The sequence below is a fragment of the Ascaphus truei genome, chromosome 9 (assembly GCF_040206685.1).
Source record: "Ascaphus truei isolate aAscTru1 chromosome 9, aAscTru1.hap1, whole genome shotgun sequence".
NCBI classification, from domain to species: Eukaryota; Metazoa; Chordata; class Amphibia; order Anura; family Ascaphidae; genus Ascaphus; species Ascaphus truei.
This window is the reverse complement of record NC_134491.1, coordinates 65,993,313-66,019,956: the sequence shown is the minus strand read 5'-3', so window position 1 is coordinate 66,019,956 and position 26,644 is coordinate 65,993,313. Positions and strand designations below refer to the sequence as shown.

Here is a 26,644-nt window from a genome sequence, read left to right as displayed (position 1 = left end):
GATTTAAAGAAAAAAACTATGAGGATAAGACTATTAAAGATGCGGTAGAAAGAGTAGGGGGTTTAGAAAGAAAGAACCGTTTGAGTGACAAAATCAAAACAAAGACTAATAAAAATTTCGATTTCTCTTTCCTCACAAATTATAATAGACAGTCAGAAAGGATAACAAAAATAATCCGTAAACATTGGCACATTGTCAAAAATGATCCAATACTGGGAGATGTAGTTCCTGAACAACCAATGGTAATCTTTAAAAAGGCAAATACTTTAAAAAATAAGTTAGCACCTAGTGCCTTACCTAAAATTATCAACAAAGGGAATAAGTGGTTACCACAAATCAAAGGATTTTTTGGTTGCAGAACATGTACGGCATGTAAGCACAGAGCAGATGACAAATTTGGATTTATGTCAAATATTTCTAAGCAAAAATTTCAAATTAAACAACATACTACATGCAAAACCGACTACGTGGTTTACCTTATACAATGCCCATGTGGGCCAAACCACTCGGCCCATAAGGACACGTATTCTTGAGCATATTGGTAACATTAGAAGAGGGGTTACCACCCATCTATTATCGCACCATTTTATTCTCAAACATCAGGGTGACACATCAGGCCTGAGGTTTACTGTCCTTGAACATGTGCTGCCCCACTGGAGGGGCGGAGACAGAACTGTTGCACTTAAGAAAAGAGAGAGTTTCTGGATCTTTTCCCTAAAAACCTTAGTTCCCCAAGGCCTAAATGTGGATTTTGAATTGGGTGCCTGTCTCTAAATGTTTACCAATTTATATTTGCTTAAATCCATTCTTGCAATCTGCTTTGTGCTCTTTTAATATTCGAGTGTCTAAGGTATCTATAAGGTTTTGTCAATTAAATATGAGTAATGCGATTTATATTGTTATGTTGTTTCTTCACTAATTCCCTTTTATTTCATATTTTTCAAGATGCATCAATCGTCGTCTCTTGTAATATATTAAGAGTCATTAAGATTAGGGATCTATATATGCTTTTTATTTATTATGCTTTTTATTTTGATCATATTTTAAACTATATTAATTTTGTTATTGATATTATATTAAAACTATGATTCTTTCCTTATAAATGTAAAGGAGAATCTTTTTAGTGTGTGGTTATTTTTTAGAGAATTGTATAAAATTTCTGCAATTATATTGTAATTCCTGGCCAAATGGGAGATGTATTTCAGCTGCCCATGGTTAGGGATGTTTTAAATCTGTTAACCTTTTGGAGGAGGGGTTATTGATGGTTTGAGTGGGTATATAAAGACACTCTGAGCAGGTCACTGCTAATCCTGATGAAGACGTCATTTAGAACATCGAAACGCGTAGAGCGTGACCCTACGATTGAGAGGGAGAAGGACTCCCTCAGCAGTCTGTGACGTCATCTCCAACCGGCCGGAACACCGGAAGTGACGTATTGGTTCCTGATCGAGACACAGTCGGGCGGCGTGCAGCAGCAGCAGCGCCGTGAAGTGATCGTGAGATCACCTACATCCTATGCTGTTTATCCATTTGGATCCTGTAAGCCTCCAATTTTATTGTGTGTGGATAAATCGTTTGTTTTTATTCCTGACTCTGTGTGTGTCTTTCTCTGCTTGAGATTGCACCTCCTCCTACTGGCTTTGGTCTATGACCATTTTCCTTGCTGGCTATGCTTGTTTAAGCCTTATTCCAGCTCTCTAAGTATCACTTGGAAGCCATATTATTGTGTTCTTACAATATTGCACAATGTAGATTTTGTTTTATTTTTAAGGTTACCATCGCTCCCCTGGTTCTTCTGTGCTCATTACTCATAACTTTGTCTGATGCTATAGAATATTGCTTTATCTGCAAACATCTATTTCCAAGTAACTTACTGGAAGAATAACCCTGATATCCCCCCAATCAGACATGAGGATGAGTGTTCTGTCCCCCTCCCCCAACCCTCCCCTCCCCCCAGCATTTCCTGGTTTCCCCCTGCTCATACTGGAGACACAGACAGCTCCAGAGCCTGCAGGCCCCTGCAGCTCAATACAGCTACACAATGAGGTACAAGCCCCTCAAATCCATCCCTGCGCTACATCCCCACAGCTAGAGCTTCCAAGGGCCATGCGACGAGCACCCGCCAGGACACGGGTGAGAACTATGGACACCTGTAAATACAGCTATCACTACGCCGACTGCTGCAGAATACCGACTGGCACTATTTGAGACAGTCGTCCATTGCTGACGCAGGTAACAGACCGCACGCCACACACACTGGCAAAGGCCTATAGACGCCTGCAGCATAGCAGAACTCAGACCCTCACCAGACACCACGCATGAGAGTGACCACTCAGACACGGAGTCCGCAACACAACCGCAACAGACACAAGAGAGTATAAGGCCTAAGCGGACAGTCATACTTACACAGACGGCCTGCATAAAATATGAATCTGACATTGACGCACACCCCAGAAGGTTTGGGGGAAAACTGGACTTGAAATTATTAATGTTGCAAACACTGTCAATTATGAAAAGCAGCTTGAGCCGGCTATAACTCAATTAAGGTCTGACCATACATGCTACAAAATACTGTCAGTAACATATATCACCTACTTGACAAGGACCGGTGAAATACCGGTGAAAACCTGCAAGAATGAAACTTACAGAATACTATTGATCTGGGACACGACTGCCGCCTGCAGACCGATATCACGGTGTAAGGGTTCCAGCCAAGGCTTTAGCTGGAACTTGCCCTTACCTGGCTGCTGGGGACATCTTGGTTGCTGGCAAGCCTCCTCCTGAACTTTGTTATTGGCTGCACCTGTTCAAAGGCTTAAATACTTCCAGCCCCTGCCTGAGCATTGTACACGTTTCCTTGTGCTCCTGGCCACCTTGGGTTCTAGTTGCTGAGCCTTCCTTGTTCGTGCGCCTTTCCTATGGTTTCACTGTTCCGGAGGCTAGCCTGTTGTTGTGCCTAGCCTGTTGCTGTGCCTAGCCTGTTGCTGTGCCTAGCCTGTTGCTGTGCCTAGCCTGTTGCTGTGCCTAGCCTGTTGCTGTGCCTAGCCTGTTGCTGTGCCTAGCCTGTTGCTGTGGCTAGCCTGTTGCTGTGGCTAGCCTGTTGCTGTGCCCAGCCTGTTGCTGTGCCCAGCCTGTTGCTGTGGCTAGTCTGTTGCTGTGCCTAGCCTGTTGCTGTGCCTAGCCTGTTGCTGTGCCTAGCCTGTTCATTTGGAATCCCTGTTGCTGACCCCGGACCTTGACCCTGACCTTGCTGCCTGCCACCTTCCCTGACCTCCTGCCTGCTTAACGACTACGGATACTCTCACAGGGCTCTGTCCCTGGGCTCTGGTCGGTTAATTTGCATGCCTACCTCAGCCCTGCGGGTCCATTTCCTCATCGGAGACGAGCACCGTCACACACGGTAGTTGAAAGTCAGAGAAAGCACCTCTTGCTGGAAACTGCATCACAGCGCTCCAGCGCATCCAGGCATACAACAATGAAAAAACAGGTACACGTATGTGAACCAATTAGGTGCTCTAGAAGTATATCAGTTGCTGGATAATAGCCCGTTTCAATGAATATACAGTGTGGGTCTTAGGCAAGTCTAACCTGGTGAAGGCAGTCGCTAACAATAACTTGGCTCCCCAGGAGCACTATAAGGTTAAAGTTGAAGGACTCACCCAGGTCTAGCCGTCGGTGCCGTGCCCGTGACTGTCTCCTTTATCTGAAGCACCGCCAACCCTCGAACGACTCGTCCGTCGTGAGGGCGGTCTATGACCAGCGGTGAGGGAAGATCCAGCTGCTCCAGCAACCCGGCGTGCGACCAGGAGTAACTGTTGAGTGAAAACACCTCGTAGAGGGGAAGGACGCGATGCACCGCCGTGCTGACAGATTGAAGGCTGGTCAGGTGACTTGAAAAAACTTTATTGTAACGAGTGTAGAGCTAGCAGATACTTTGACGCGTTTCAGCCGATTGACCTTTGTTTTCACTCAGGCATACAACAAGGTCAGCAAATTCAGCGCGATCTAACGTCTAGCACAAGCGCAGGTGCTACACGGGCGCGAACTACCGCAGAGGCCGCAAGTGCAAGGGCTGCATAGAGTCGGAAAGAGGTAGCCATAAAATTAGAGACAGCACACGTCAAAGAGGAGGAGCAGAAGGCTGCTTGTACAGCAACTGCGGCCGCCAACGCTTCCGCCGCTGCTGATGCTGCTGCTTCCACGCATAGGAAGGCCGATTCAGAAGTGAACTTAGAGGCCTTATGTGAGGAAAAGGATGCAGCCACCGCCGAAGCCCAAGCCGAGGTCTTAGAAGCAGCCGCAAGACAAGATGGCGGGGAGCAACGGTACAATCGAATAACTTCAGAAGATCCAGCCCAACATACCAGAGACTATGTAATAAGCCACACCAGTTCACCATCTCTACCTGATGCCGAAGCCATGGAGAATACATGTGAGCTAAATGCTGTTTTTCTAAAGGCATATGCTACCTGGGATGGCTAAAGCTACCACAGTGATCCACACACTCGCACACATACGAATGCACTAAACAGGCTTGCAATCCAGGTACACTCGCACCAAGAAACGCAGCTCCTCACACCGACCCGCAGCCACTGCACAACCACCGCAAGGAAGAGGCGACTGCAAGGTTTCCCTAGCAAGCACCATTACACATAATGTATACTCTATAGCAGGGGTCTGCAACCTCTCAAGGAAGAAGAGCCATTTTATACAAAAATTATTTCTCCAAAATATTCTGAGAGCCGCAACACATTCATGAATATTACACCCCCATAAACATATACTGTACTGTACACACCAATAGGTATATACTGTATAAGCATTAACATACGACAAAATATGTGGGGAAATAAAATGCATCTCACAATAATAAGTCCCTGTATTTAGTTTGTTTCATTGTTTTGTGGGAGTGGGTGTATTTTTATATGTATTGGGGGGTGGGTGTATTTTTATATGTATTGGGGGGGTGGCTGTATTTTTATATGTATTGGGGGGTGGGTGTATTTTTAAATGTATTGGGGGGTGGGTATATTTTTATATATATTGGTGGTGGTGGGTGTGGCAGGGAAGGGGTTAACAAGGCTTATAATAATGGTCAAGCCCACTTTGTTAACCCTGACCCGTGTGCTAAGGTCTTAGAGTGTCAGCTCTGGGACCCAGATGTCAAAAATTTATTACTGCAACTGTATACTGATTTTGCGACATTAAAGATATCTGCACAAGGTAAATGGGTATGAAGGGGTTAAAATATATCTGCAGTTATACAGAAAGTCCTTAGTATAGCAGGGGCTCCCCAGTATAGCAGAGGTACCCACATACATGCCCAGGTGTACTGACCCTAGTTAAGGGGTTTAGGGAATTACGCCAGCTAGGTGATAAAGCGGAGAGTTTATTGGGGGGTAAGGAAAATGTTTAATTCATGTTAGAATAAAACTGGGTAAGTTAGGTTTCAAAGTGTAGCAACAGTTAAGGTTTTCACTCTCTCTCTCACCCCAACAGACTTAGTGCATGTTAATACAGAATTGTAGAAAAGTATAGGTTATTGAAACCAGTATAGTTTTAAGCAACAGTGTTTTAAGATATGGTTAACCTTTAAGTATTAAATTAGACAGGATCTTTAGTCTGCCAAAAACCCAGTGGGGGGATAATGGCGTATAGATAAAAGAGACATTTGTCCCAGAGGTGCGATCTGTTGTGCTAGCAGGAAAGGCTGTGACCTCTCTTCAAAGGGACATTTGTTCTAGAGGTGTTAAACCTTTTGTTCACAGGCAGGAGTGAGGTAGACTGATGGGCATTCATTAAGGAAGCAGGATGCTATGTGGATATGGCCAGTGGCGTGGCTACAGAAGAGATCAACCTGAGTGACCTTATTAAATATGAGAATATCATGAGACGTGCTCTGTGGAATATGATACAAATTACATGGGTGTATCGGTGGGACCAAGTTATGGTTACAGACACGTGATGTCTAGCAGGTCCTAAGAGACATATATTAATATTTCCCTTAATTTTAGGATGACCCGGTTATATTAATATCATTGGGACCGGCATGCATGCCGGAATGTATTAATATGTCTCACGTATCAGGTAGTATTACAGAACTGAAGTTATGAGTACATTTATATATGAAAAGCCATTTTTAAACGTCCTTTGGGGTCGGAGTTTTACTCTGGGGTAAGACTGCCAATCTCACCACTGATTTACGACAGGGAGGCATTATGTCTCCAGGGAAATAGGCTTGGCTAGATATGCTAAGCGGCTGAAATGCAAAGTTGGCACATGTTCGCAGTATACATTGAAGCTTCTGCCAGGCTACCTGAAGTACTGGCGTAGCATGCCCATAGGTGGGGGGTTTGGTTCCCACGCCAGAGATTGGCTGTAAATTATGGAGATAGGATATTTGGAGTTTTTAAAAGTTGGTGCAGTAAGTCAGACAGTTAGGTCCATCTGAGTTCCATCAGTTCTATCATGTAAAGAGATTCATCGGTTCCATCTTGTGTGATTCACCTGAGATTCAGTCCCATTTGAGAAGTTCCAGCTCTGAGTAAATCGTTTACATTTCTCAGAGGATAAGTGACCAGATTCCAACAGCAAGAGGCTACGGGAATGAAAAGTGTCCGGGATTATTTTGCTGTGTGTTTGCAACTAAAGATTAGTTTTGTTATCCCAGTTTCCAAAGTAAGTGTGTCTTTTTCATGTAATTTGTGTAACATACAGTAGTTGTGTATGGTCATTATGTGAATAAATACAATTTATTTGTATCTGTCTGCTTTTCTCAATCAATGATCCTGGTAATTAAGAGGTTAATAAGCTTGGTCTACTGTGACAGTGGGTGTATTTTTATATGTATTAGGGGTGGGTGTATTGTTACAGTATATGTATGGGGGGTGTGTTTTTATATGTATTGGTGGGGTGGGTGTATTTGTATATGTATTGGTGGGGTGGGTGTATTTTTATATGTATTGGGAGGGTGGGTGTGTTTTTATATGTATTGGGGGTGTATTTTTTATAGGTATTGAGGGTGGGTGGATATATTTTTATTTGTATTGGGGGTGGGTGTATTTTTATATGTATTGGGGGGTGGGTGTATTTTTAATATGTATTGGAGGGTGGTGTATTTTTAATAAGTAATGGGGTGTCGGTGGTGTATTTTGAATTTGTATTGGGGGTGGGGGTGTATTTGTAATAGGTATTGGGGGTGGGGTGCATTTTTTAATATGTATTGGAGGGGTGGTGGTGTATTTTGAATTTGTATTGGGGGTGGGAGTGTATTTGTAATAGGTATTGGGGGTGGGGTGCATTTTTTTATATGTATTGGAGGGTGGTGGTGTATTTTTTATATGTATTGGGAATGAGGGTGGTGTATTTTTTAATATGAATGGGGTGTGGTGTATTTTTAATATGTATTGGGGGTGGTGGTGTATTTTTTATAGTATTGGGGATGAGGGTGGTGTATTTTTTCATATGTATGGGAGTGTGGTGTATTTAAATATGTATTGGGGGGGTGAGTAGTGTATTTTTAATATTTATTTGGGGGTTATGTGTATTTGTTTTTTTTTATATATGTATTTAGGGAGGTGGGTTTTTTTTGGTATGTATTTTGTGGGTGGATTGTGTGAGGGGAGGGGTGATTGAGTGAGATTGGGGTAGTTGACGGAAGGTGGGGGCGAGTGAGAGAGGGGGTGAGGGAAGGAGCGAGTGAGGAAAAGGAGTAAGAGTGAGACGCAGGGGAGAGAAAAACATGCAAGTTGGGGGGGGGGGAGTGAGAGGGGGTGAGTGAGGAAGAGGGAGTGAGTCGGAGGGGTGAGAAATACATGGAAAAAAGGGGGGGGGGAAATAGGGGGGGCTCGTGAGGTGTGAAATGGGGGAGGGGCTCACAAAACCACCGACACGGGGGGGGGCACACGTAACTCTAGTCCTGAGCCACAGGAAATCTGTCTGCAGCCCTGGTAAGACCCATCCTGGAGAAACTGCCACATAGCCTTCAAGAAAAATGGATCTCACATGGTTCAAGATACAAAATGAAGAAGCAAGTTGCCTTCCCTCCCTTTTCATTTTTTTAAAACTTTATTCGTGTATCAGCAAGGACAAGGAACGATCCTAGCTTCGCACTAAGTACATCAACCGCACCTAGTGCAAGCAACTTAAAGAATGAAGGACCAGTGACAAGATATGGTAACACTAAAACACTAAAACACCTTTCTCGGTCCAAAGGACAGGTGTGTCTCCTACAACATATACACGTCCTAACCATCCTATCGCTACAAATGGGAAAATAGGGGATCCAACAGGGAATGTACAAGAAACCACACCCACTTAACAAGTGTGTTGGGTTCCGAATGAAGGTCATTGAGGAACGCAGGAACCTACTCAAGGAACTTGGAGTTTGCTTCAAATGCTGCACTTCCACAAGTCACTTGTTCAGCGACTGTAAAGAAGATATCAAATGCGCAGAGTGCGATAGTGATGTGATGTAGCAGCTTTACATAGAGAGACATTTATACCTGACCAATTCAACGTTCCCACCCCCATGACAAAGTATGGCGGGGAGGAGGGAGAAGAGAAAACATCATCACAATCTGTCACATCCAAGTGCACCGAGGTTTGTGGAGAAGGGAATGGTGGGAGATCCTGCTCCAACATATGTCTTGTCGCAGTCCCCCCAAGGGACAACCTTAGAGGGCTACGAGAATGTACGCTGTCATCGATGATCAATGTAACCGATCATTAGTCAAGTCAGAGTTGTTTGACGTATTCAACATACGAGAAAACGTCTCCCACTACTACACACTCAGAACATGTGCAGGACGGATGGAAACAAAATGGAGAGCAAACGGCTACGTCATGTATTCCATAGACGGTGGAATAAAGATGCCGCTCCCCAAACTTATAGAATATAATCAGATGGCAGTAAACCCCATAAAAGACGTGACACGTCATCAACCAAACTTTAAAGCAGGGTGCGCAACCTGGGGGCGCGCACTTTTTTTGGGGGGGGGGAGGGGGGCACAGGCGGTTGCAGAGGTCTTGCGCTTTTCCCCAAGGTATTTAATTTAAATGCTGGGGGACTGTGCAGGGCATCTGCAACCTCTACATACCAAGAGTCAGCAGGCTCAGGATGCGTCCCTATGTCATTTGATGCCGCTTTGCCATGGGAACATGATGTCAAATGACGCCGTGGGTCACGTGACATGACATCAGAAGACCCCACAACGTCATTTGAAGCTGAACTGAGGTAAGGGGGTGGGGGGTCGTGGGAACAGAGGAGAGCCGGCAGGGGACGCATCAAGAAATGTTTACGCACCCCTGCCTTTGAGCATGGGTGCGCAAAGTTTCTGTGCTGCGCCCCCTGCCTGCGAGCCCCAGCGCTCGCGCCCCCCTTTCCTAGGAACCGTCGTCAAATGATGCTGTGAGTCTTGACGTCACGTCACCCCGTAATGTAATTTGATGCGCATTGCCATGGCGATGCGTCACGTCATAGGACGCGGCATTGCCGAAGACAAGTTAAGTGAAGCTGCATTTAAATGCCTTGGCGAAGACCGCAGGGCTTTGCAACTGATGCGCGCCCCCCAGTTTGCGTACCCCTGCCATAGGGGAATTGCCAATCGCAACCCGCCGGTAGTACAAGACGCCCACATTTTGCTCGGCAGAGACATCCTGAGGGTCTACAAAATCCTCGAACAGCGCAATGGAACCCATAACGCCCCGTATGCCCAAAGACGACCTGGGATGGGTCATTTTGGGCAACGTATGCATTGACAAAGGGCTCAAATCAGACTATGTTGATACCCGAAGAACAAACATAACGGAATATGAACATGCATCCCTCTTCATGCCATGTTCTAGCCATATCCAAGCGAAAGAACGGCTTGGCAGCAAAGAGAAACAAAGTCATATCGCTGAAACCGACAAAGACATCTTTATATCAGGAAGTGTGGCAATGGCCTAGGATGTACGGGAGTCCAGATAACAAAAGATGATGAACCACCTCCGTCAAAGGAAGAAAAATATTTCCTGAGGGTGATTGACATAGAACTCTTTAAAGACAAATCAAACAGTTGGGTGGCTCCGCCTCCATTCCATTCACCCAGTAGACATCTCCTAAACAGAGTAGAAGAAATCAGGAAATCTACACAACCAGATCAGTGGCACTACATGCCTACAGACCAGAACCCTGCAGACACTGCTACTGGGTCAGTGTCTGCATCTCACCTGCAGAGCATGTCATTACAGACAAAACCAAAGTCTCTGACACAACCTGATAAGATGCCATTGGCTCCACCAGACAAATTTGAGCTACTAAATCCCAAAGTATACACAGAAATCCGCCTTCAAGTCTGTGCTCACAAGCGCGACATCTAAGAATATGCTCAGATCCTATCGTTTCTTAAAATGGACAATGCTCCAGCGAGTGTTTGCACGTCTCAAGCATTTAACCATTTATTTCCAAACACTTGGTGGTAAAGTAGACAGCTGTCGTGGATGGCATCTCTGCAAGAGAGTAAGCACAGTTAGTGAAATAACAGAGGCAAGGAAGATTGTGCCCAGTTGTGTCCAGGAAGAAACGTATGCAGAGGAGATCAGCTGCATCAGCGGGAAAACGGATATAAGGGAGTTCCCTCTGGAAGTTGAATCCTACAATCAACAAGGACAAACTTGTGAGAATAGGTGGTAGCCTTACCAATCCCCAATTGTGCTGGGAGTACACGATTGGAATCGTCCGACGAATAAGACTTCATGATCCAAGAGGCTGGTGCAACTCGACTCTCCCATGAGCCTTGACAACGTTCATGGTTGCAGTCTCAGCAATTGTTGAAGCCAAAAGCTTGATCAGGACAATTACAGAGACATCCCTCTGGTGTCTCACCTGAGCTCCAGGAAATCAAGACTTTAGAGTTCCAGCGATACTGGTCGGTACCATGTTATTGATATGACTATGGACTTATCGTCATATATTGTTTTTTATATGTTCCATATATATATAAACCCCCCCCCCCTCCTTTTCTTCACTCTGTGCTGCTCCTCCTCCCCTTGCCATTTGGTGGAGTCCTATCCCCTATTCCCCTCTGATTGTGTCATGTCCTGTCCTTTCAGAGTGTGCCTCCCTGCAGCAAGGTTCTCCCACTGTTTCACTGAGAAGCCTTTGTTTTTTATCTCTCCCTATCTATTTCACATGTTCCCATCCTCTAGTGCAGGGGTCTCCAAACTACGGCCCGCGGGCCACAAGATTTTATCCAGTCCACAGCAACTTGAAATATATATAAATAATAAAATTAATTCTAATATTTTGTTCATTATATATAATTTCCCAGTGTAAGCATGGCATCCTTCTTTGTAATTGTCACATTTCTCTATTGTTCTGAATCATGACATGCTGATTACCCGCAAAAAGATGCAAAAACGTGTTCATTCATTTATAAAACTGATTTTTTTTCTTTGGCCCGCGAAAATGTGTAGAATATACGATGTGTCCCTCGTATTGAAAAGTTTGGAGACCACTGCTCTAGTGTGTATATTCTGGGTATTTTTCACCCTCTTTATTTCTGTGTTGTTCCCCCAATAAATATTTCAGAATACTAGAGGCCTCCCTTTGTATGGAGTAGGATTGAGTTGAGCTGTCTGGCTCTACTCACTAGTCACAGTGTGCATGAGTCAGAACAATGAGACATGAGATTTGGAAAGCTCCGTATTTGTGTACCCTCATTTCATCTATGAAAAATTCTCATGGTGCTCAATACAAAGTATCACAATTTACAACAAAACCACACTTACCCAGGACCTTTGTAGCTAGAACTTTAAACTGCTCCTCCCCAAAAATGCACTTCGTTCATATTACAAAGCAGCCTAATTATAAACCTATGATAGGTCAACATTTTTCAAGTTACTAAATGGAAAAATATGTAGTGGACTGGTGAGCCATCATCATTTTTAATTATTCATAATAAACCTGAACTGTTTTGAACTTACTTCAAGAACTACAAGCATTTTGTCCAGTGGATCCCTTTTCATTTTCTGTTTTTTTTTATGGTATCTGCTGATGTCTATCTCCATCTGCTTCTCCTCCTGGTCTAGCAGAAGATGGAACTTCTTGTCATAGTTGCTGAAATCCAGAGAGTTGGAGAGCAGGGTCCTGATGCAGATGGAAGAAGAGAGAAAGTCAATGATATCCACATGTTGGAAAACCAGTTCCGTACTGGCCCCTTATGCTCTCCCTCTACATACGTCCTTTGGAAGGGGCTAAATAATGCTCAACATTAGGCCGTATTGAAATGGGCTATAGGTATAAAAAGAAAAGAGTGAATGCAGATGGTGCATTACAAGCTTTTTTGCCAGCTCCTCCAGCACTAAAAGGGGTTAGGTCAAAGAGTAACACATAACATAACATTTAACGTACTTATCCATTGGGATCCGTGTGTTGTCTTCTTTACTGGAGAACAATTCTAACTCAGATTTCATGGAGCTGGAAAGATTTAAATTTGTTTAAATCAACAACAATTGAACTGTACTATTGCAACTCAAATATATGACGCTAAATGATGTAGCATAACGGTTAGGATGTTATGCCTTGTGCATAGTACAAGCGAGCATGAACGGAGCGCCTGAAGTCACGTGCGCCTGTACTACAAGCGATCCGTGGCCTGTAGAATCGCACGATGGGGGGGTTAAAAGGCGTTCCCATGACGTCACGGAGCTGGTTTGCCCTCATTTGGCGAACAGCTCACGTAACCCGGCCGTCGCGCGGAAAAGACAAACAAGTATGTCTCGCCACGCATCTGTTACCTCACCGCTCACATGCGCATTGGCCTCCATTGGTTTGTATACGACGGAAGCGACGTTGCTCGCGTCGAAGGAACCGCTATGGATGCAGCCATAGTCTTGAATCTACAGTATATGCTTGAAAATTAGATTTATTTTATGGAAGATAAATTAATAAAATGTACTTTCCTACACATTTGATCACTTATTTCAGCAAGTCGCTTGTTATAAAATATTACAATACCAAATTGTACTTTGGCCACTGTTGAGTGCTGTATCTTTTATTCTGAGCAGCATCACTGCTAAACCCAAACTAACTGGGGTTTTGAAGATACTAGGGTCGTGAGTTGAGACTATAAGCAAGTCAAAAGTAGAGATAGGCGAACCAGTCCCAATCCGTTTCCCGGAATCTCCCGGGTTCCTTAGATCAACCAAAATCCATCTACGGAGTGGGCACTAAAATATCAATTTGGATCAATCCAAATCTGTGATTGTTAAAAATCCACACACGGTGGTGATCCCAGAGCCCCCGCCCCCTTCTCTCTTCCCTCCCCTCTCAAGAGATAAGAGTTCAGCCGCTTTTACCCACTCGGTAATATACCCATAATTAAGCCTACTGCTCACCAATTCCTATAACCCCCTTCCCCCCCCCCCCTGCCTACCCTTCTGCCCCCCCCACTCCCCCCTCCCAACTTCCCCCCCCCTATGCATATGTATACCGCTGCATCTGACAAGATACCCCTACACAGCCCCCCCATGTTGGGGAAAAGAGCTCAAGAAATGCCTTACAGGTTCCACACCGTAAAAGAAATAGATCCAGATAAAAGTATGACATAAGGCGAAACCAGCAAATCCCCCCCCACCCCCACCCTTTCCCCCCCCCACCACATCCCCCCCCCACATATGAACCAAGGCACCAGAAACAAAAAATGACAACATGTAAAACCTGATAGGAAATATCCTATAAAGGTGCTCCCTCTCTCTTTCATTATTACCAGGTTGTTAAAAATAGTACTGCAATGTTGAAAATGTACTATAAATGTGTATTAACCCGTGTACGCCCCCTCTCCCCCCCCCTCCCACCCCTCCATCCCCTGATCCTCTACCCTCCCTACTCCCCCCCATCCCTCTCTATAATCAGTAATCTACTGAGCAAAGTAAACACCCAAACCCAACCCGACTATGTCCACAAAGAGCCCTAGAGAAAGGAGATCAAAGAGGCATCTCTCTCTCTAACTGCAAAAGGACTAGTCTAGTCAAGTGCAAGCCCCTTAGTACCTCAGAAATAGAGAAACTACTCCCGCCACACACCTGTTAATAGTGGTTCCCTCCCCCCATAGTAAGGAGAGTCTAGGGTCTAACACCATGCTCCGCGACAGGCCCATGTTCCCGGAAGTCCATTCAGGGGCATCTCGCCCCACTACCTTTTTCACGCAAGTGTCAAAGGCTATTTTCCTTAGGCCTCCCCAAGGCCCACCCAGTTTTTTCCTCCCTTTTGTGTTCCCCTCCCCTCCTAGTCCCGTTCACAGCGTGGGCCCCCCCTCCGCGACCCCCTATACCGAGGGCCCAGGCCTGAGCGCCACCCCCCGGTTCCGAGCTCCTGACATGGGAAGAATAGGAGCCACAGGGCCTAGTGCCCTGAAAACACCATAAGAAAAATAATGGCCTCCATCAAACTAATTTCAATTACCGTCAAAGGCCTCAACTCAGCAAAAAAGAGGAAACTAGTCCTTACAGATCTTAAAAGATCTAAAGGCGATATAGTCCTAATGCAAGAAACCCACTTTAACACCCAGACGCCCCCTAACACATTTAAAAGTGTATTCCCCCAGGCATACTACGCCTCCTCCCCTAGCAAAAAAAGAGGAGTAGCTACTGCTGCGGCCGAGTTTATTCGAGCATTTGCCCGTTCTCGGCCGCAGCAGTAACCTGGCGCGCGCCGGAGGGTGCCGGGCGCGCGCCGAAGCAGCGGAAGAGCGCCCTCCGATCGGGGCGCTCTCCCTCCCGCCGGGTCCCCCGGAACCCCCTGCCGCCGTCCCCCACATCGCGGGACACCAGGGCTCCCTCGAGGAGCCCTGGACGCGCGTGCAGGGGGCGCAGGCACCCGATGACGCGTGACCGCACATCGGTGATGCGCGGCACGCTGAGGGAGTGTGGCTAGCACGCCGGGGCATCCCCCGGCTTGCGGTGCTAGCCGTGCTCGAATTAAACGTGTCGGTAGTGTATCCTCATCAGGACTGGAGTCCCATTTGTTCTGACAAAATCACACCCGGACCCCGAAGGACGCTCGCTGACACTCCAGGGCACCTTAGCAGGATCCCCGATCACAATTGTTAATGTGTATGCCCCCAACGATAATCAAATTCTCTTTCTAACCAATCTACTAGAATCCCTAGACCAACAATCCCTATCCTCTCTGATCATTGTAGGAGATTTTAATATGGTAGCCTCATATATAAATGACAAATCCGGCCCCGGCCAAATAAGCCCAGACCACACTCCCTCCCCGAGCAGCGCCCAGGCCCAAAAAAAAGCTAAGAAATTCCGTGATATCATGGAGAACTATTCACTGACCGATATATGGAGGGCTCAGCACCAGGGCCAGAGGGACTATACTTTTTTCTCCACCCCTCATCAGTCCTATTCGAGGATCGATTATTTTCTGGGCACCAGTAACATCTTCCAGGCTTCCTCCCAGTCCAACATCGGACCAATTACCTTGTCCGATCATGCACCGATTGACCTCTTCTTAACTCTATCCTTTGTCAAAAACTACCAATATAAATGGAAGCTAAATGACTCCTTGCTTAACTGCCCCGACACTGAGACATCAATACGCCAAAAACTGATAGCATTCTTTAAGTTTAATAAAGGCTCCGCCTCAACCCCAGCTATGCTCTGGGAGGCTCATAAAGCTACTAACAGAGGAGACTTAATCTCCATGGCCTCATACAAAAAAAAGCAAAAACTTAAACTCCAAAAAGAGCTCACAGAAAAGATCTCCCAGCTAGAATCCCAACATAAAATCTTGGCGTCTAAAAAGACGCTAAAGCAACTAACCCTAGCCAGAGCTGCCCTCAAACACACACAGCTGGAGGAAGTCGAAAAAGCCCTCCGATGGTCAAAATAAAAATACTTTGACAAAGGCAACAAAGCCGACAAGCTCCTGGCCTCGAAGCTACGAGGCGCCAGAGCAAAAGCCCAGATAGCTAAAATTCAGACAGATAAAGGACAGGTCACATATCTAGAGAAGGAGATATCACAGGAGTTTGCGAAATTTTATTCAGACCTGTACAATCTCCATCCCCCAGACCAGGACCCAGTTAATATCAATAAAATAACCCAATACCTAGAGCACTGCAGCCTCCCCACCCTTACCTCCGAAGAAATAGAGAGCTTGAATAAATCTATAACCCAAGAGGAACTTTCTCAAGCTATAAAATCCCTTAAGACAGCAACAACACCGGGCCCAGACGGCTTTTCTAATATTTATTATAAGATGTTTATACCAATCCTATCCCCCTACCTTCTCGAAATGTATAATTCCTTCCTACAAGGAGAGCCGATACCCTCTTCCATTACAGCAGCATACTTAGCGATCATTCACAAAGAGGGCAGAGACCCACTCCTCTGTGGGAATTATAGGCCTATCTCCCTGCTAAATTCCGATCTCAAAATCTACAGCAAGATCCTGGCAAACAGGCTAAACCCAATTCTCCCTAGACTGATACATGTAGATCAAGTAGGATTTGTGTCCGGAAGACAGGCCTCCGACAACACCCGCAAAATAGTGGATATAATCGACCATGTGCATCTCTCTGGGACCAGGGCAATGATCTGAGCCTCGACGCTGAAAAGGCGTTCGACAGGATCAAGTGGTCCTTCCTAGACCAGACCATGCTGAGGTTTGGATTCTCAGGCCCGTTCCTGGAAGGGGTGAGAGCTCTTTATCACAACCCAACAGCATATGTCAAAGTGGCAGGTGGTTTCTCAGACCCAATAAAGATTAGAAACGGGACCAGACAAGGCTGCCCACTCTCTCCCCTTCTATTTGCCCTAACTATAGAGCCCCTAGCAGCTACGATCAGAGAAGAACCCAATATAAAAGGTATTCAAATTGGAGATAGAGAACACAAAATTTCACTGTTTGCAGATGATGTAATTTTGACTCTCGCTGCCCCCCACACGTCCCTTCCCAACCTCCAACGGCACCTGACACAATTCGGCCAAATATCTGACTACAAAGTAAATATGGACAAATCTGAGGCCCTAAATTTATCTCTCCCCCCCCAGGACTGGAAACTCATTCAAGCCAACTATAAATACCGCTGGAGTTCCTCCTATATTAAATACCGAGGTGTCAAAATCTCTAATTCCTATAATACTCTATATCAATACAACTACCCCCCATTATTTAACCAGATTAAAAAAGACCTAGAAATCTGGAAAAAACACCAAATCTCATGGTTTGGGAGAATGACACAGTAAAAATGAACGTTCTCCCAAGACTGTTGTATAATTTCCAAACCCTCCCAATCCCGGTCCCACAAACATCGCTTAAAAACATGCAGTCTCTAATCCTCCAATTCATTTGGAATGATAAAAGGCCCAGAGTCCCTCGATCAGTGATGCTCTCGTGTAGAGAGAGAGGAGGTGTGGGGGTCCCCGACCTAGCAAAATATTATCTCGCAGCACAGCTGAAGCAGGCTGTAGTTTGGAATTGCGACCCGGCCTTAGCTTCATGGCTAGAGATAGTCTCACTACGCCCGCCCCCTCTCCTTCCAGGTGGCAATGTGATCCACTGGCAGCAGCGGGGCCAAACCACCAAGGTTTGCCCTGGGAGCAATGAGATGCACGTGGGAAGTATGGCTTAAATGCAAAGGGAAGTATGGTCTGGTAGCATCCCCCTCACAGCTCACCCCCATCTTCGGGAACCCCAAATTCCCACCAGGGTGTTCCCCAAGTCAATTCGACCAATTTCAGAGTCATAATATTAGGATGGTGGCCGATCTGCTGCAGAAAGATGAGATCGCTACTTTTCAAGCGATTAGGGACAAATTCGAGATCCAGGGCTTCCACCTGTTTAAATACTTGCAAGTCCGACACTTCCTTTTATCCCTCTTTCCAACCTCTAAATTCCCCAAACTAACCAGATTCGAAATTCTGTGTGCCAAAAAAACTTACCAAAAAGGCCTGATCTCTCAAATATACAAAGGATTAGAGTCACCTTCCACACCACCTAACCATCGATATATGCAAAGATGGTCTGAGGAACTAGGCCTGTCAATAGACTCGGAGGACTGGGAGGAGATCTGGGAGCAGGCCCCAAAAACGTCAATTTGCACAACAATAAAAGAAAACATATATAAAATCCTATTTCAGTGGTACCTGACTCCCGCTAGGCTGAGCCAGATTTACCCCCGCGCGGTTGACCTGTGCTGGCGTGGATGTGGTCAAAAGGGGGACATGGCCCACATTTGGTGGTCATGTCCGGAGATACAGAGATTCTGGACCATGATCCAGAGGCTCATACACGAAGTCACGGTACTATCCCTACCCTTGGACCCATTGACCCTGGTGCTGAACAAACCAATCGAAGATCTCCCCTCACCAATGTCCAGACTAGTAACAGCCATATTCACGGCGGCCAGGTGCTCCATAGCAGCCGCATGGAAGCAGACTAAAGCCCCCTCTAGAACGACTGTCACTAGGAGAATTAATGAAGTTATGACTATGGAGAAACTGACCGCCATGCTCCAAAAGAAAATACCCCAGTTCCTAAATATCTGGGACCCCTGGTTTGCAAAATAAACACAACCGAACCGAGTCGCGGAGGCAGGAGCGCGCCACCCCCCCTCCCCCCCCTTTTAACCCCCCCCGGATCCCGGGGGAGGAGAGGATGTCACAGAGTCCCCTGGATGACTCCCCCTCCCTCCCCTGGGTCCCTCCTCCCCCCCCTAAACCCCTGTATGTCTTCTTCCTCCCCCCCCCTCTCTCCCTCCCCTTTATAACCCCCTACCCAAGAAAATGGAAAAGGTTATATGGTCACTCACAGATTGTAAAAAGCACCACTGTCATGGGATCATGACACCCTTGTATGTACTGCATTATCTGATTGTGCCCAATAAAAAAATTGTTACAAAAAAAAATCCACACACGGATTCATCTGCAGAGAGAGATATTACCGCCCCCCCCCCCCTCCCCACTGGGGTTAATCGCATTCCGGAATGCCCTCTAAAATAAAATAAAAAAAATCAAGAAACTGCGGATTTGCATTTGCTGACCCACGGAAATCCGCCACCCAAAGGTACCGGCCAATGTGAGACGGATCAGAATCCAGCAAAGAAAATTGCCCATCTCTAGTCAAAATCACATCTGTCTGGTATTTAATTTTGCAGCCTGTCCATTTGTAGTGAAACATTTAGTTGCTTTAACCCCAGAAAGCTTGCAGCCCCAGGGTATAGAGGATATTCGAGTCACATGACCGCTTGTGAATTAACAACCTTGATGATAGGAAAGGAAAAGGAAGTTGCCCTCCGTAAGGGTGGTCTAGATCCAAGCAAATTTAGTATGACGGGCATTCATAAGGGGAACTAGGGGGGGCGAGCGGGACAGCTGTACAGGTGTAGCCTCTTAAGGGGCCCAGGTCAGACCAGCCGTGACAGGTGACGTGGCCAAGGTGTGCGACGGAGTAGCGTAGCAGTCTGGCAGAGGATGGCAGCAGTGAAAGTGCGTGGGGGTGGGCCCCAGCAGTCAAATCCGGAAGCCAGTCACAACTTCCAATGTCTGCTGCCAAGACAGACTCTGCCCCGGGGTCGGCCTAACCTCTTGTAGGGCCAAGGCAGCATGCTGACTGCGAGGCCCCTCCTCTGGCAGTGTTGCAATATCATTACGTCACGGCGGTATGTGACGTTGCATTGTCATGGCAACGCGTGATCATGTAAAGTCGGGTGACCATGACAACGCAATGCTGCAAGAGGGGTGATGCTGCTGCTCCGGAGAATGTAAGACGTTCCTAGACACCCCCCAACATGCGCAAAACCCACGCATCTTGGGGTGAGCAGCTGTCCTACACCGGCCCGGGGACTCATCAGCTCCCTCCTCCAGCTCTCTCCTCTCCTGTTGAGCAGAAGTTGGATCCAGGCGCTGACAGAAGGAGGGAGTGTGAAACCCCTTGAAGGCGTGGGGCCCAAGACAAGCGCCTTGCCCTAAGGCTAGCCCTGCCGGCAGGCCCTACCGTGCTCCACGGGTAGGGATGAGGACGGGGACTTTTGCCTGAGCCAGAGAAAAGGAAAGAGAGACAACAGGAGGGGGAGAGGGAAATGGGGAAGAGAGAAAGGGGTAAGGGGAGAGAGAGGAGAAAACTTGGGAGGGAGAGAAGGAATGGGGGGCGGGGGAAGTGGGGAGAGTTGGTGGGACTTACCCAGGTACCTAGTTCCATCTCTGCATGCAATGAATATCATAAGCGTGCTGACCTAATAATATTAGTACATGTATTTACATATATTGGATTTACAATAGAGTGAAACCATTCAGGCGTTAAACTTCTTATCTACAATTTTAATGTTTTTTTTAAAGATTTTTAAAAGATTTAAAAATGGATATGGATAATGGAAACCTGCAGCAAGTTTTGACAAGGCAGTGTGTGATTAGCATGAAAAGAGAACATTTGTGTTAATTTCTAGTAGAAAGTAATTTTTTTGAGCCATCTTGGTATGTTTAAAAAGCAGAAAACTGCTCTGCTTGCAAATGTGTGCACTTTAACACAGTTAACAGATAGTTAACACACTGGGAGAACCATTTCGTTTTGGAATTTTTGCCTCCTGATGTCTTTCTATCCTAGGGGGTCACTGAGTAAACATGGCCGCCAGCTGGAAGTTACCATGCAGCCATCTTTGGGATTTAATATATTTCTCTGAAGTTCTCTGAGGCAGGAAAGGTGTGATCTTATACCAGAGGAAGAGGGAGTTGATGGATAGTATTAGTACTTTTTCAAACGTGTTCACGGCCCATGGTTTTTCTGCATCGATCAGGAGATGTAAGAGAAGCGAGCAGACTCTTACTTTTCAGATGGGATACTCTCATCTTCATTTGTCATTGGCTTGGGATGATTTCTATGGTGTGAAATATAATTGCACGTTGGGCCCAGGTCAACAGCACACTTGCTGTTGGACACAGCTGATAAAAACCTCCCGATACAAAACGGGCTGGACGCATTGTTCAGGAACTCAAACACCAACGTAACTGGGAAAAATCCATAGAAATCCGTGGAGCAGAGAACGTTGATCTCGTAAACGTCTCCTGAAAGTAAATATTGACTCAATCAGATGAGACCTCAATTGCCTGTTATTAAAACAAACGATATGCCAGTGACTAACAGTCAGATATTTTGATGTTGGCTGTCACCCATGTAACACCATTTCTGTCATTTAATTAAATATTAATTATTTTGTCACTTTTCTTTTTAAAGCATATTGATGCTAAGAATGTTTAGTATCTATTTCGGTGATGATATTTAAGGTATCACCGATGTCAATGTAATTTCACAACACATTTCGCTCTCCTCACAGTCTGAAGTGAAAATATGATATTACAGTCATGCTCTTTTAAATACCTCCTTCCTCCTGTTACCAAACGGTCCCTGCCACTGGTAGAGCCATAAATGACATCACAAGAGATGACAATTGGACAGCAGAGATGCAAAACACTTAGGCCTCGTCCAGGGAGGTGCTGAGCGGGCGCGCTCACGCTGGACACATTACGACAATGCACGTGCCCTGCGTGTACGGGCGGGCGCGCCTGCTCGGCGCTCAGCCGCTTGCCGAGCAAGCAAAATTGATTTTGCAGCTCGCAAGCGCATCACGTGAGCGGTTCGCCCAATGAGGGCGAACCAGCTCCGTGATGTCGTGGCCGCGCCCCCAGTCGCACGCGCACTTAGCCGGCCAGGAATCGCCCGGCCGAGCAGGGCGCAGCGCTGGAGCGCCAGCGCCTGGTTCAACCCTGGACGAGGCCTAAATATGGCAGCATACAGAAGAAAACCATGAGGCCATTGCCCTATAATTAAGCATTATATTATTTTATTTATATGTATACATTTTTCATACACTAAACACATCATACGTTTAAAAAAATCATATTATACTGTAGGACTGGGGTGTAGCCTGACTTTACTTATTGTCAACAGGCTATCACTTCTCACCTGGATGGAGCAGTAAGTGGTTAGTCTCTGACACGTTACGGTTATCTTGGAAGGAGAAGACGCACATCTTGCTAAGCACCCCATACTGAACGAATGTCACTGACTCCTCAGATGTATTCTCAACACGAATGGGGAAAACCTTCAGCTCCTTGAGTGGCAAGCAGAAACGGATTCGGCCTTTTTGAATGTCGTGTTGTGAAACAATGCGGATCCCGTATTTTTCTTTGATTAATTCAGTCCTACAAGAGGAAAGAATTGCATTTTATGAGTTAGTAATATTCATGTGTCAACATAAAAAAAAAATGTTTTTGTGAACGCACTTATCAAAGTTTCAATGGGGTACACAACATGTACCTTCTCAGGCCTTCCAGTCTGGTAACATTTCTTCCATTGTCATTAGGCTGAATAAACGCTGATTCCTCCCCTTGGTTCGTCTGCATGGCCTGGTGCTGATCTGTAAGTGACGCAGTTCTTTGTTTCGCCACCTGTGAGAGAACATTAAAAGGTGTTCCCCAACAAAAGAAGTATTTGAGCACACAGGCCTCATCATATTACTTATATGGGAGGACTAGCTAATATACCCGGTGTTGCCCAGGATGTAATTTTCCCGCTCCCCCTCTCTCTACGCTCCCCCTGTCTCTCTTCGCTCCCCTCCCTCTCTCTCTCTCTCTCCCCATTCACCTCTCTCTCTCCCCCTTCTCCTCTCTGCCCCCTCTCTATTTCTCCCCCATTCACAGCAATCCAGTCCCCCCCTGCACATGAATGTGGCCCCCCTCCCTACACAGCTCCGGTCCCCCCCCCCCCCGGTCACAACTCCGCCCCCCCGTTCACAGCTCCATTTCCCCCCATTCACTTCTCCGTTCCCCCACTCTCTCTCTCTCTCTCACACACTCTCTCTCACACACACTCTCTCTCTCATACACACTGTCACTCAGACACACACACACTGTCACTCAGACACATACACACTGTCACTCAGACACACACACACTGTCACTCAGACACATACACACTGTCACTCAGACACACACACACTGTCACTCAGACACACACACTGTCACTCAGACACACACACTGTCTCACAAACACACACACACACTGTCACTCACACACACACCCTGACACACACACACACACACACACACACACACACAAGCAGAAGCAGCCTCTCATCCCCCCTCCTCCCCCCGTAGCTCACAGGCCATCTCCCTCTGCCATCCCATACCTCAGGCAGCAGGAGGCTTGAGTCAGCGAGGACTGCACATGCGCTTCTAGGAGTGGAGGGAGGAGGAGAGCAGAGGGGGGAGAGCGGGGGGGGGGGGGGGAGAAAGACAGGGGCAGCAGTGAGTGCGGTCGGCCAGGCGGAACCCTTGGGACTGCTCCACGGACCCTGGTGGAGAATGACTGTCTATATAATGACATAACCCTGCCTTGCACTCAGAGACCACGAGAGCCAATGAGAGCCAAGGCCCGCCCCATAGTCAGGCAATGAGAGCCAATGGCAGCCAAGGCCCGCCCTGCAGTCAGCCAATGGGAGAGCTTGAGAGCCAATGACAGCCAATGAGAGCGAGCACAAACCCACAGACAAACATCCTGACAGACAAACATTTCAGTTTTATATATATAGATATGACCGTCATTTTAAAAGGTTTCAAAGCAACATCAAAAAAAGAAGAAAAAGAGAGATAGGTACTTTGCAGAAAGTAAAACAAATTAACTGAAGTTCCACAGTAAAGATGAAAACCCTAGTAGTGTATCTGCATGTCTGTCACAGGTCCCCAAACCTGCTTCCTTCACCTCCATTATCACATGATGTCATAGAGTGGTTAAGCTGCAGACATGGATTCTGGGTATGCAAATGAGCACCCCGTTTGTGTGTCACTTTTAGCTTCCTACAGTATGTTGTTTATTACATATATTCTTTAGAGCATAAGTGGCCAACTCCTGTCTTCAAGGGCCACCAACAGGTCAGGTTTTAAGGATATCCCTGTTTCAGCATAGCTGACTCAATCAGTGGCTCAGTCGTCGACTAAGGAATGGGCATTTCCCAAACATGCTAATGGTCTTGTGACATCACAAAGGACCCCCTGGTTTTCCTGTAGTAGACCAGGTTAATACAGAAGATCGTTCTGAAATAATATGGGGGGCCTGAGTGTAAGGATTCTGCTCGATCCGTGCCGGGTTTTGCTGCCGTTCAGGTTTTCCAGACTGCCTGCCCTTTCTGCTCAAACTGGCCATTTTGTGTACTGGCAGACTGCTATATACGGCTGCAGTTCCTGGTGGGAGTCGCCGAGCAAAGTTCATACGTTTGCAGCTCTTGTTGGTCTTTGCAGTCACGCTTTACCCTTTTGCCTATTCTGATTCCCCTGTTACTGACCCCGGACCATGACCCCGACCTCGCTGCTTTCTGTCTGCCCTTTTGCCTGCCTCCTGGACTTTGCAACTCTGCCACCAGCCCTGACCCTTTGCCTACTTACCGACTATGGATACTCTTACAGGACTCTGTCGGTTTATTTACATCCCTACCTCAGCCCTGCAGGTCCGCTTCCGGATTTGAGACGAGCACCGTCACACTGAGATAGCAAGCATGGAAAATAATGGGCGCCAGGAACTTTTGTAGTACAAGAGTCTTTTATTCGTGTCCCCAGGCAAGGGAGACAGTCACACGTACATGATAACGTTGTACTGGTTATATAACAGATGTACATAGATATGTTGCTTCCACTAGCGCCCACTCTTAACACTCAAATAGAGGTGCGTTGACTCAGTTGCTCTACTTGTGTGGGACCCTTTGTTGCTTCGGGATCATTATCTGTATTTCTCTGGTCACACTAGGCCGATACGGAACTCCTGGTGGGTTCTTTGCAAGTGACCACAATACCTTTGGCCTGTTTGGGAACAGCCACTTCCATACAGACTAAGAGGATTATTAATATGGATCCGCCGTTAGAGCTGATCCGCCAACACTCGGGAGCCCTCTTTCCTGGGGCCCTCTGTGGCGTACCATTTTTTCCTATCTTGTAGATATGTTGGACTCCATTAGCATTCTTCTGGGATCCTAACATAGAGGGGCACTTTCCCCCTCTAGATAATAATTCAGGGGGGCCTGATGTGTGCTATTACTTTTTAAACATCCTCATCTAATCTCCCCGAGGCTCCTCTCCTCTTGTCCTCTGGAACCTGACTTCAATACCCTTCTCCCCCTATCTTTTATATCCCTTCTGACATCAGTATCTCCATGGTAACACCATGGCCCAACACACATGGTAACTCCATGGCCCAACACACACTATTCTGCTATTAACTCCTTGCACCAATCTGGTAACCACATTGAGGGGGGTTACATATGATAAGATAAGGTATTAAACACACCATCTGAAAAATAACTATATCCGAAGTCACTTTAGCTTTTCCTGACATCTGAAGGCCGTAGATTAGAACTGCAAACCAGGGTTTCTTTTCCAAATCCCCGGGGGGAAAAATCACAGAATATTATTTACATACTGTACAAAGAACATTGCGAATAGACAATTAAACAAGCAATGGTTTTCCATAACAAAACGTTGCAAAAACGTCAATTGTTTGCAGTGGGATTTTTGTTGGGGCGAAATGGGTGCTGTTTCAAGCAGGGAGTTTTAAAATAAAAATCCCCTCTAAGACGCATATGTGAAAAGTACCTTTTGTGGGAGATTTTCATTTACCCAACCTACACATCAGGATTATCTGTAATTATTATAATTTAATCTAATACATTCACATACCTAATTTACCCCATAATGGAGACTGTACTCAACGGCTGGTCTTTTATTGGGACGAACGCTCGAGTCCTCACCAGAGGCCTATCTTTTACAGCCAGTAATGGATCTCATTTATTTGTGGATCTGCCTAGATTTACTAGAAAACTAAAAACTTGAAATATATATTTTTAAAGAAATGAAGCCCGCCTTTGGGGACTACAAGTTAGTATATGGAGTTAACAGCCTTAATGGGTTAACTGTGTGGGCGCACTCGAGTAACTCCCCTGCTCATCATGTGACGAGGGATGACTTGCAGAAAGGATATCCACTCCCCATTATGTCTCGTGACCAGTGATACGTGCTGTGTGATAGTGATAGAAAAGGCGCTAGCACTAATAGTGTTCACTTAAAAATACAAAGTGAATATACGTAATAATCCAGTGATACAAAATATTTAAATAAAAAAGTGACAATAACGTGAGTAAAGCAAATTGAATTAAAAAAACCCTGCTCAAACCCAGCTGGTAGAGACTGATTTCTCTGGTCCCCCAAATTGAAGATTTCCGTTTGCAATCCAGGGGGAGCATATAAGGGAAATAAAACAAAAACAATATAAGTGTAGACAGTAAGGTAAATTGTGAGTTCGCTGTATATTGTGTCTTGGCTCGTATGTGCAGCCTACTCACAGGATGTAGATATAAAACCGGCAATTGTGGACAATTCCTGAATGGGAAGAACTTCTGTTGCGGTTAAGGTGAAGACCTCCAATCTCAGCAAGACAGTTGTATATGTAAAGAAGGGAAAATACCCATAGTGCAGACCAATCTTAAAAAACGTAACTTTTATAGGACTTAAAAATGCACACTTGTAATTAGCTCTCTGCCTCCTGAGCTCCATCCGAGGGAGCGGTACACTTCTGACGAAGCCACACATCGGATTGGCGAAACGCCTA

At 46.1% G+C, this 26,644-nt stretch overlaps 1 protein-coding gene across 1 annotated transcript in view; it reads right to left on the bottom strand.

Annotated features, from left to right (window-relative positions):
• The window catches only part of MOV10 (Mov10 RNA helicase), a 78,101-nt gene extending 52,682 nt beyond the window's left edge, over positions 1 to 25,419 (bottom strand). Inside the window, exons 1-6 of the mRNA XM_075615280.1 lie at positions 25,328 to 25,419; positions 22,310 to 22,440; positions 21,956 to 22,194; positions 20,820 to 21,057; positions 12,395 to 12,460; positions 11,968 to 12,130 (exon numbers count right to left, since the gene is read on the bottom strand). Coding sequence (XP_075471395.1) covers positions 11,968 to 12,130; positions 12,395 to 12,460; positions 20,820 to 21,057; positions 21,956 to 22,194; positions 22,310 to 22,440; positions 25,328 to 25,375 — 885 coding nt within the window. The 5' untranslated portion in view covers positions 25,376 to 25,419. The remainder of the gene's footprint in view (positions 1 to 11,967; positions 12,131 to 12,394; positions 12,461 to 20,819; positions 21,058 to 21,955; positions 22,195 to 22,309; positions 22,441 to 25,327) is intronic.
• Positions 25,420 to 26,644: the final 1,225 nt, after the last annotated feature.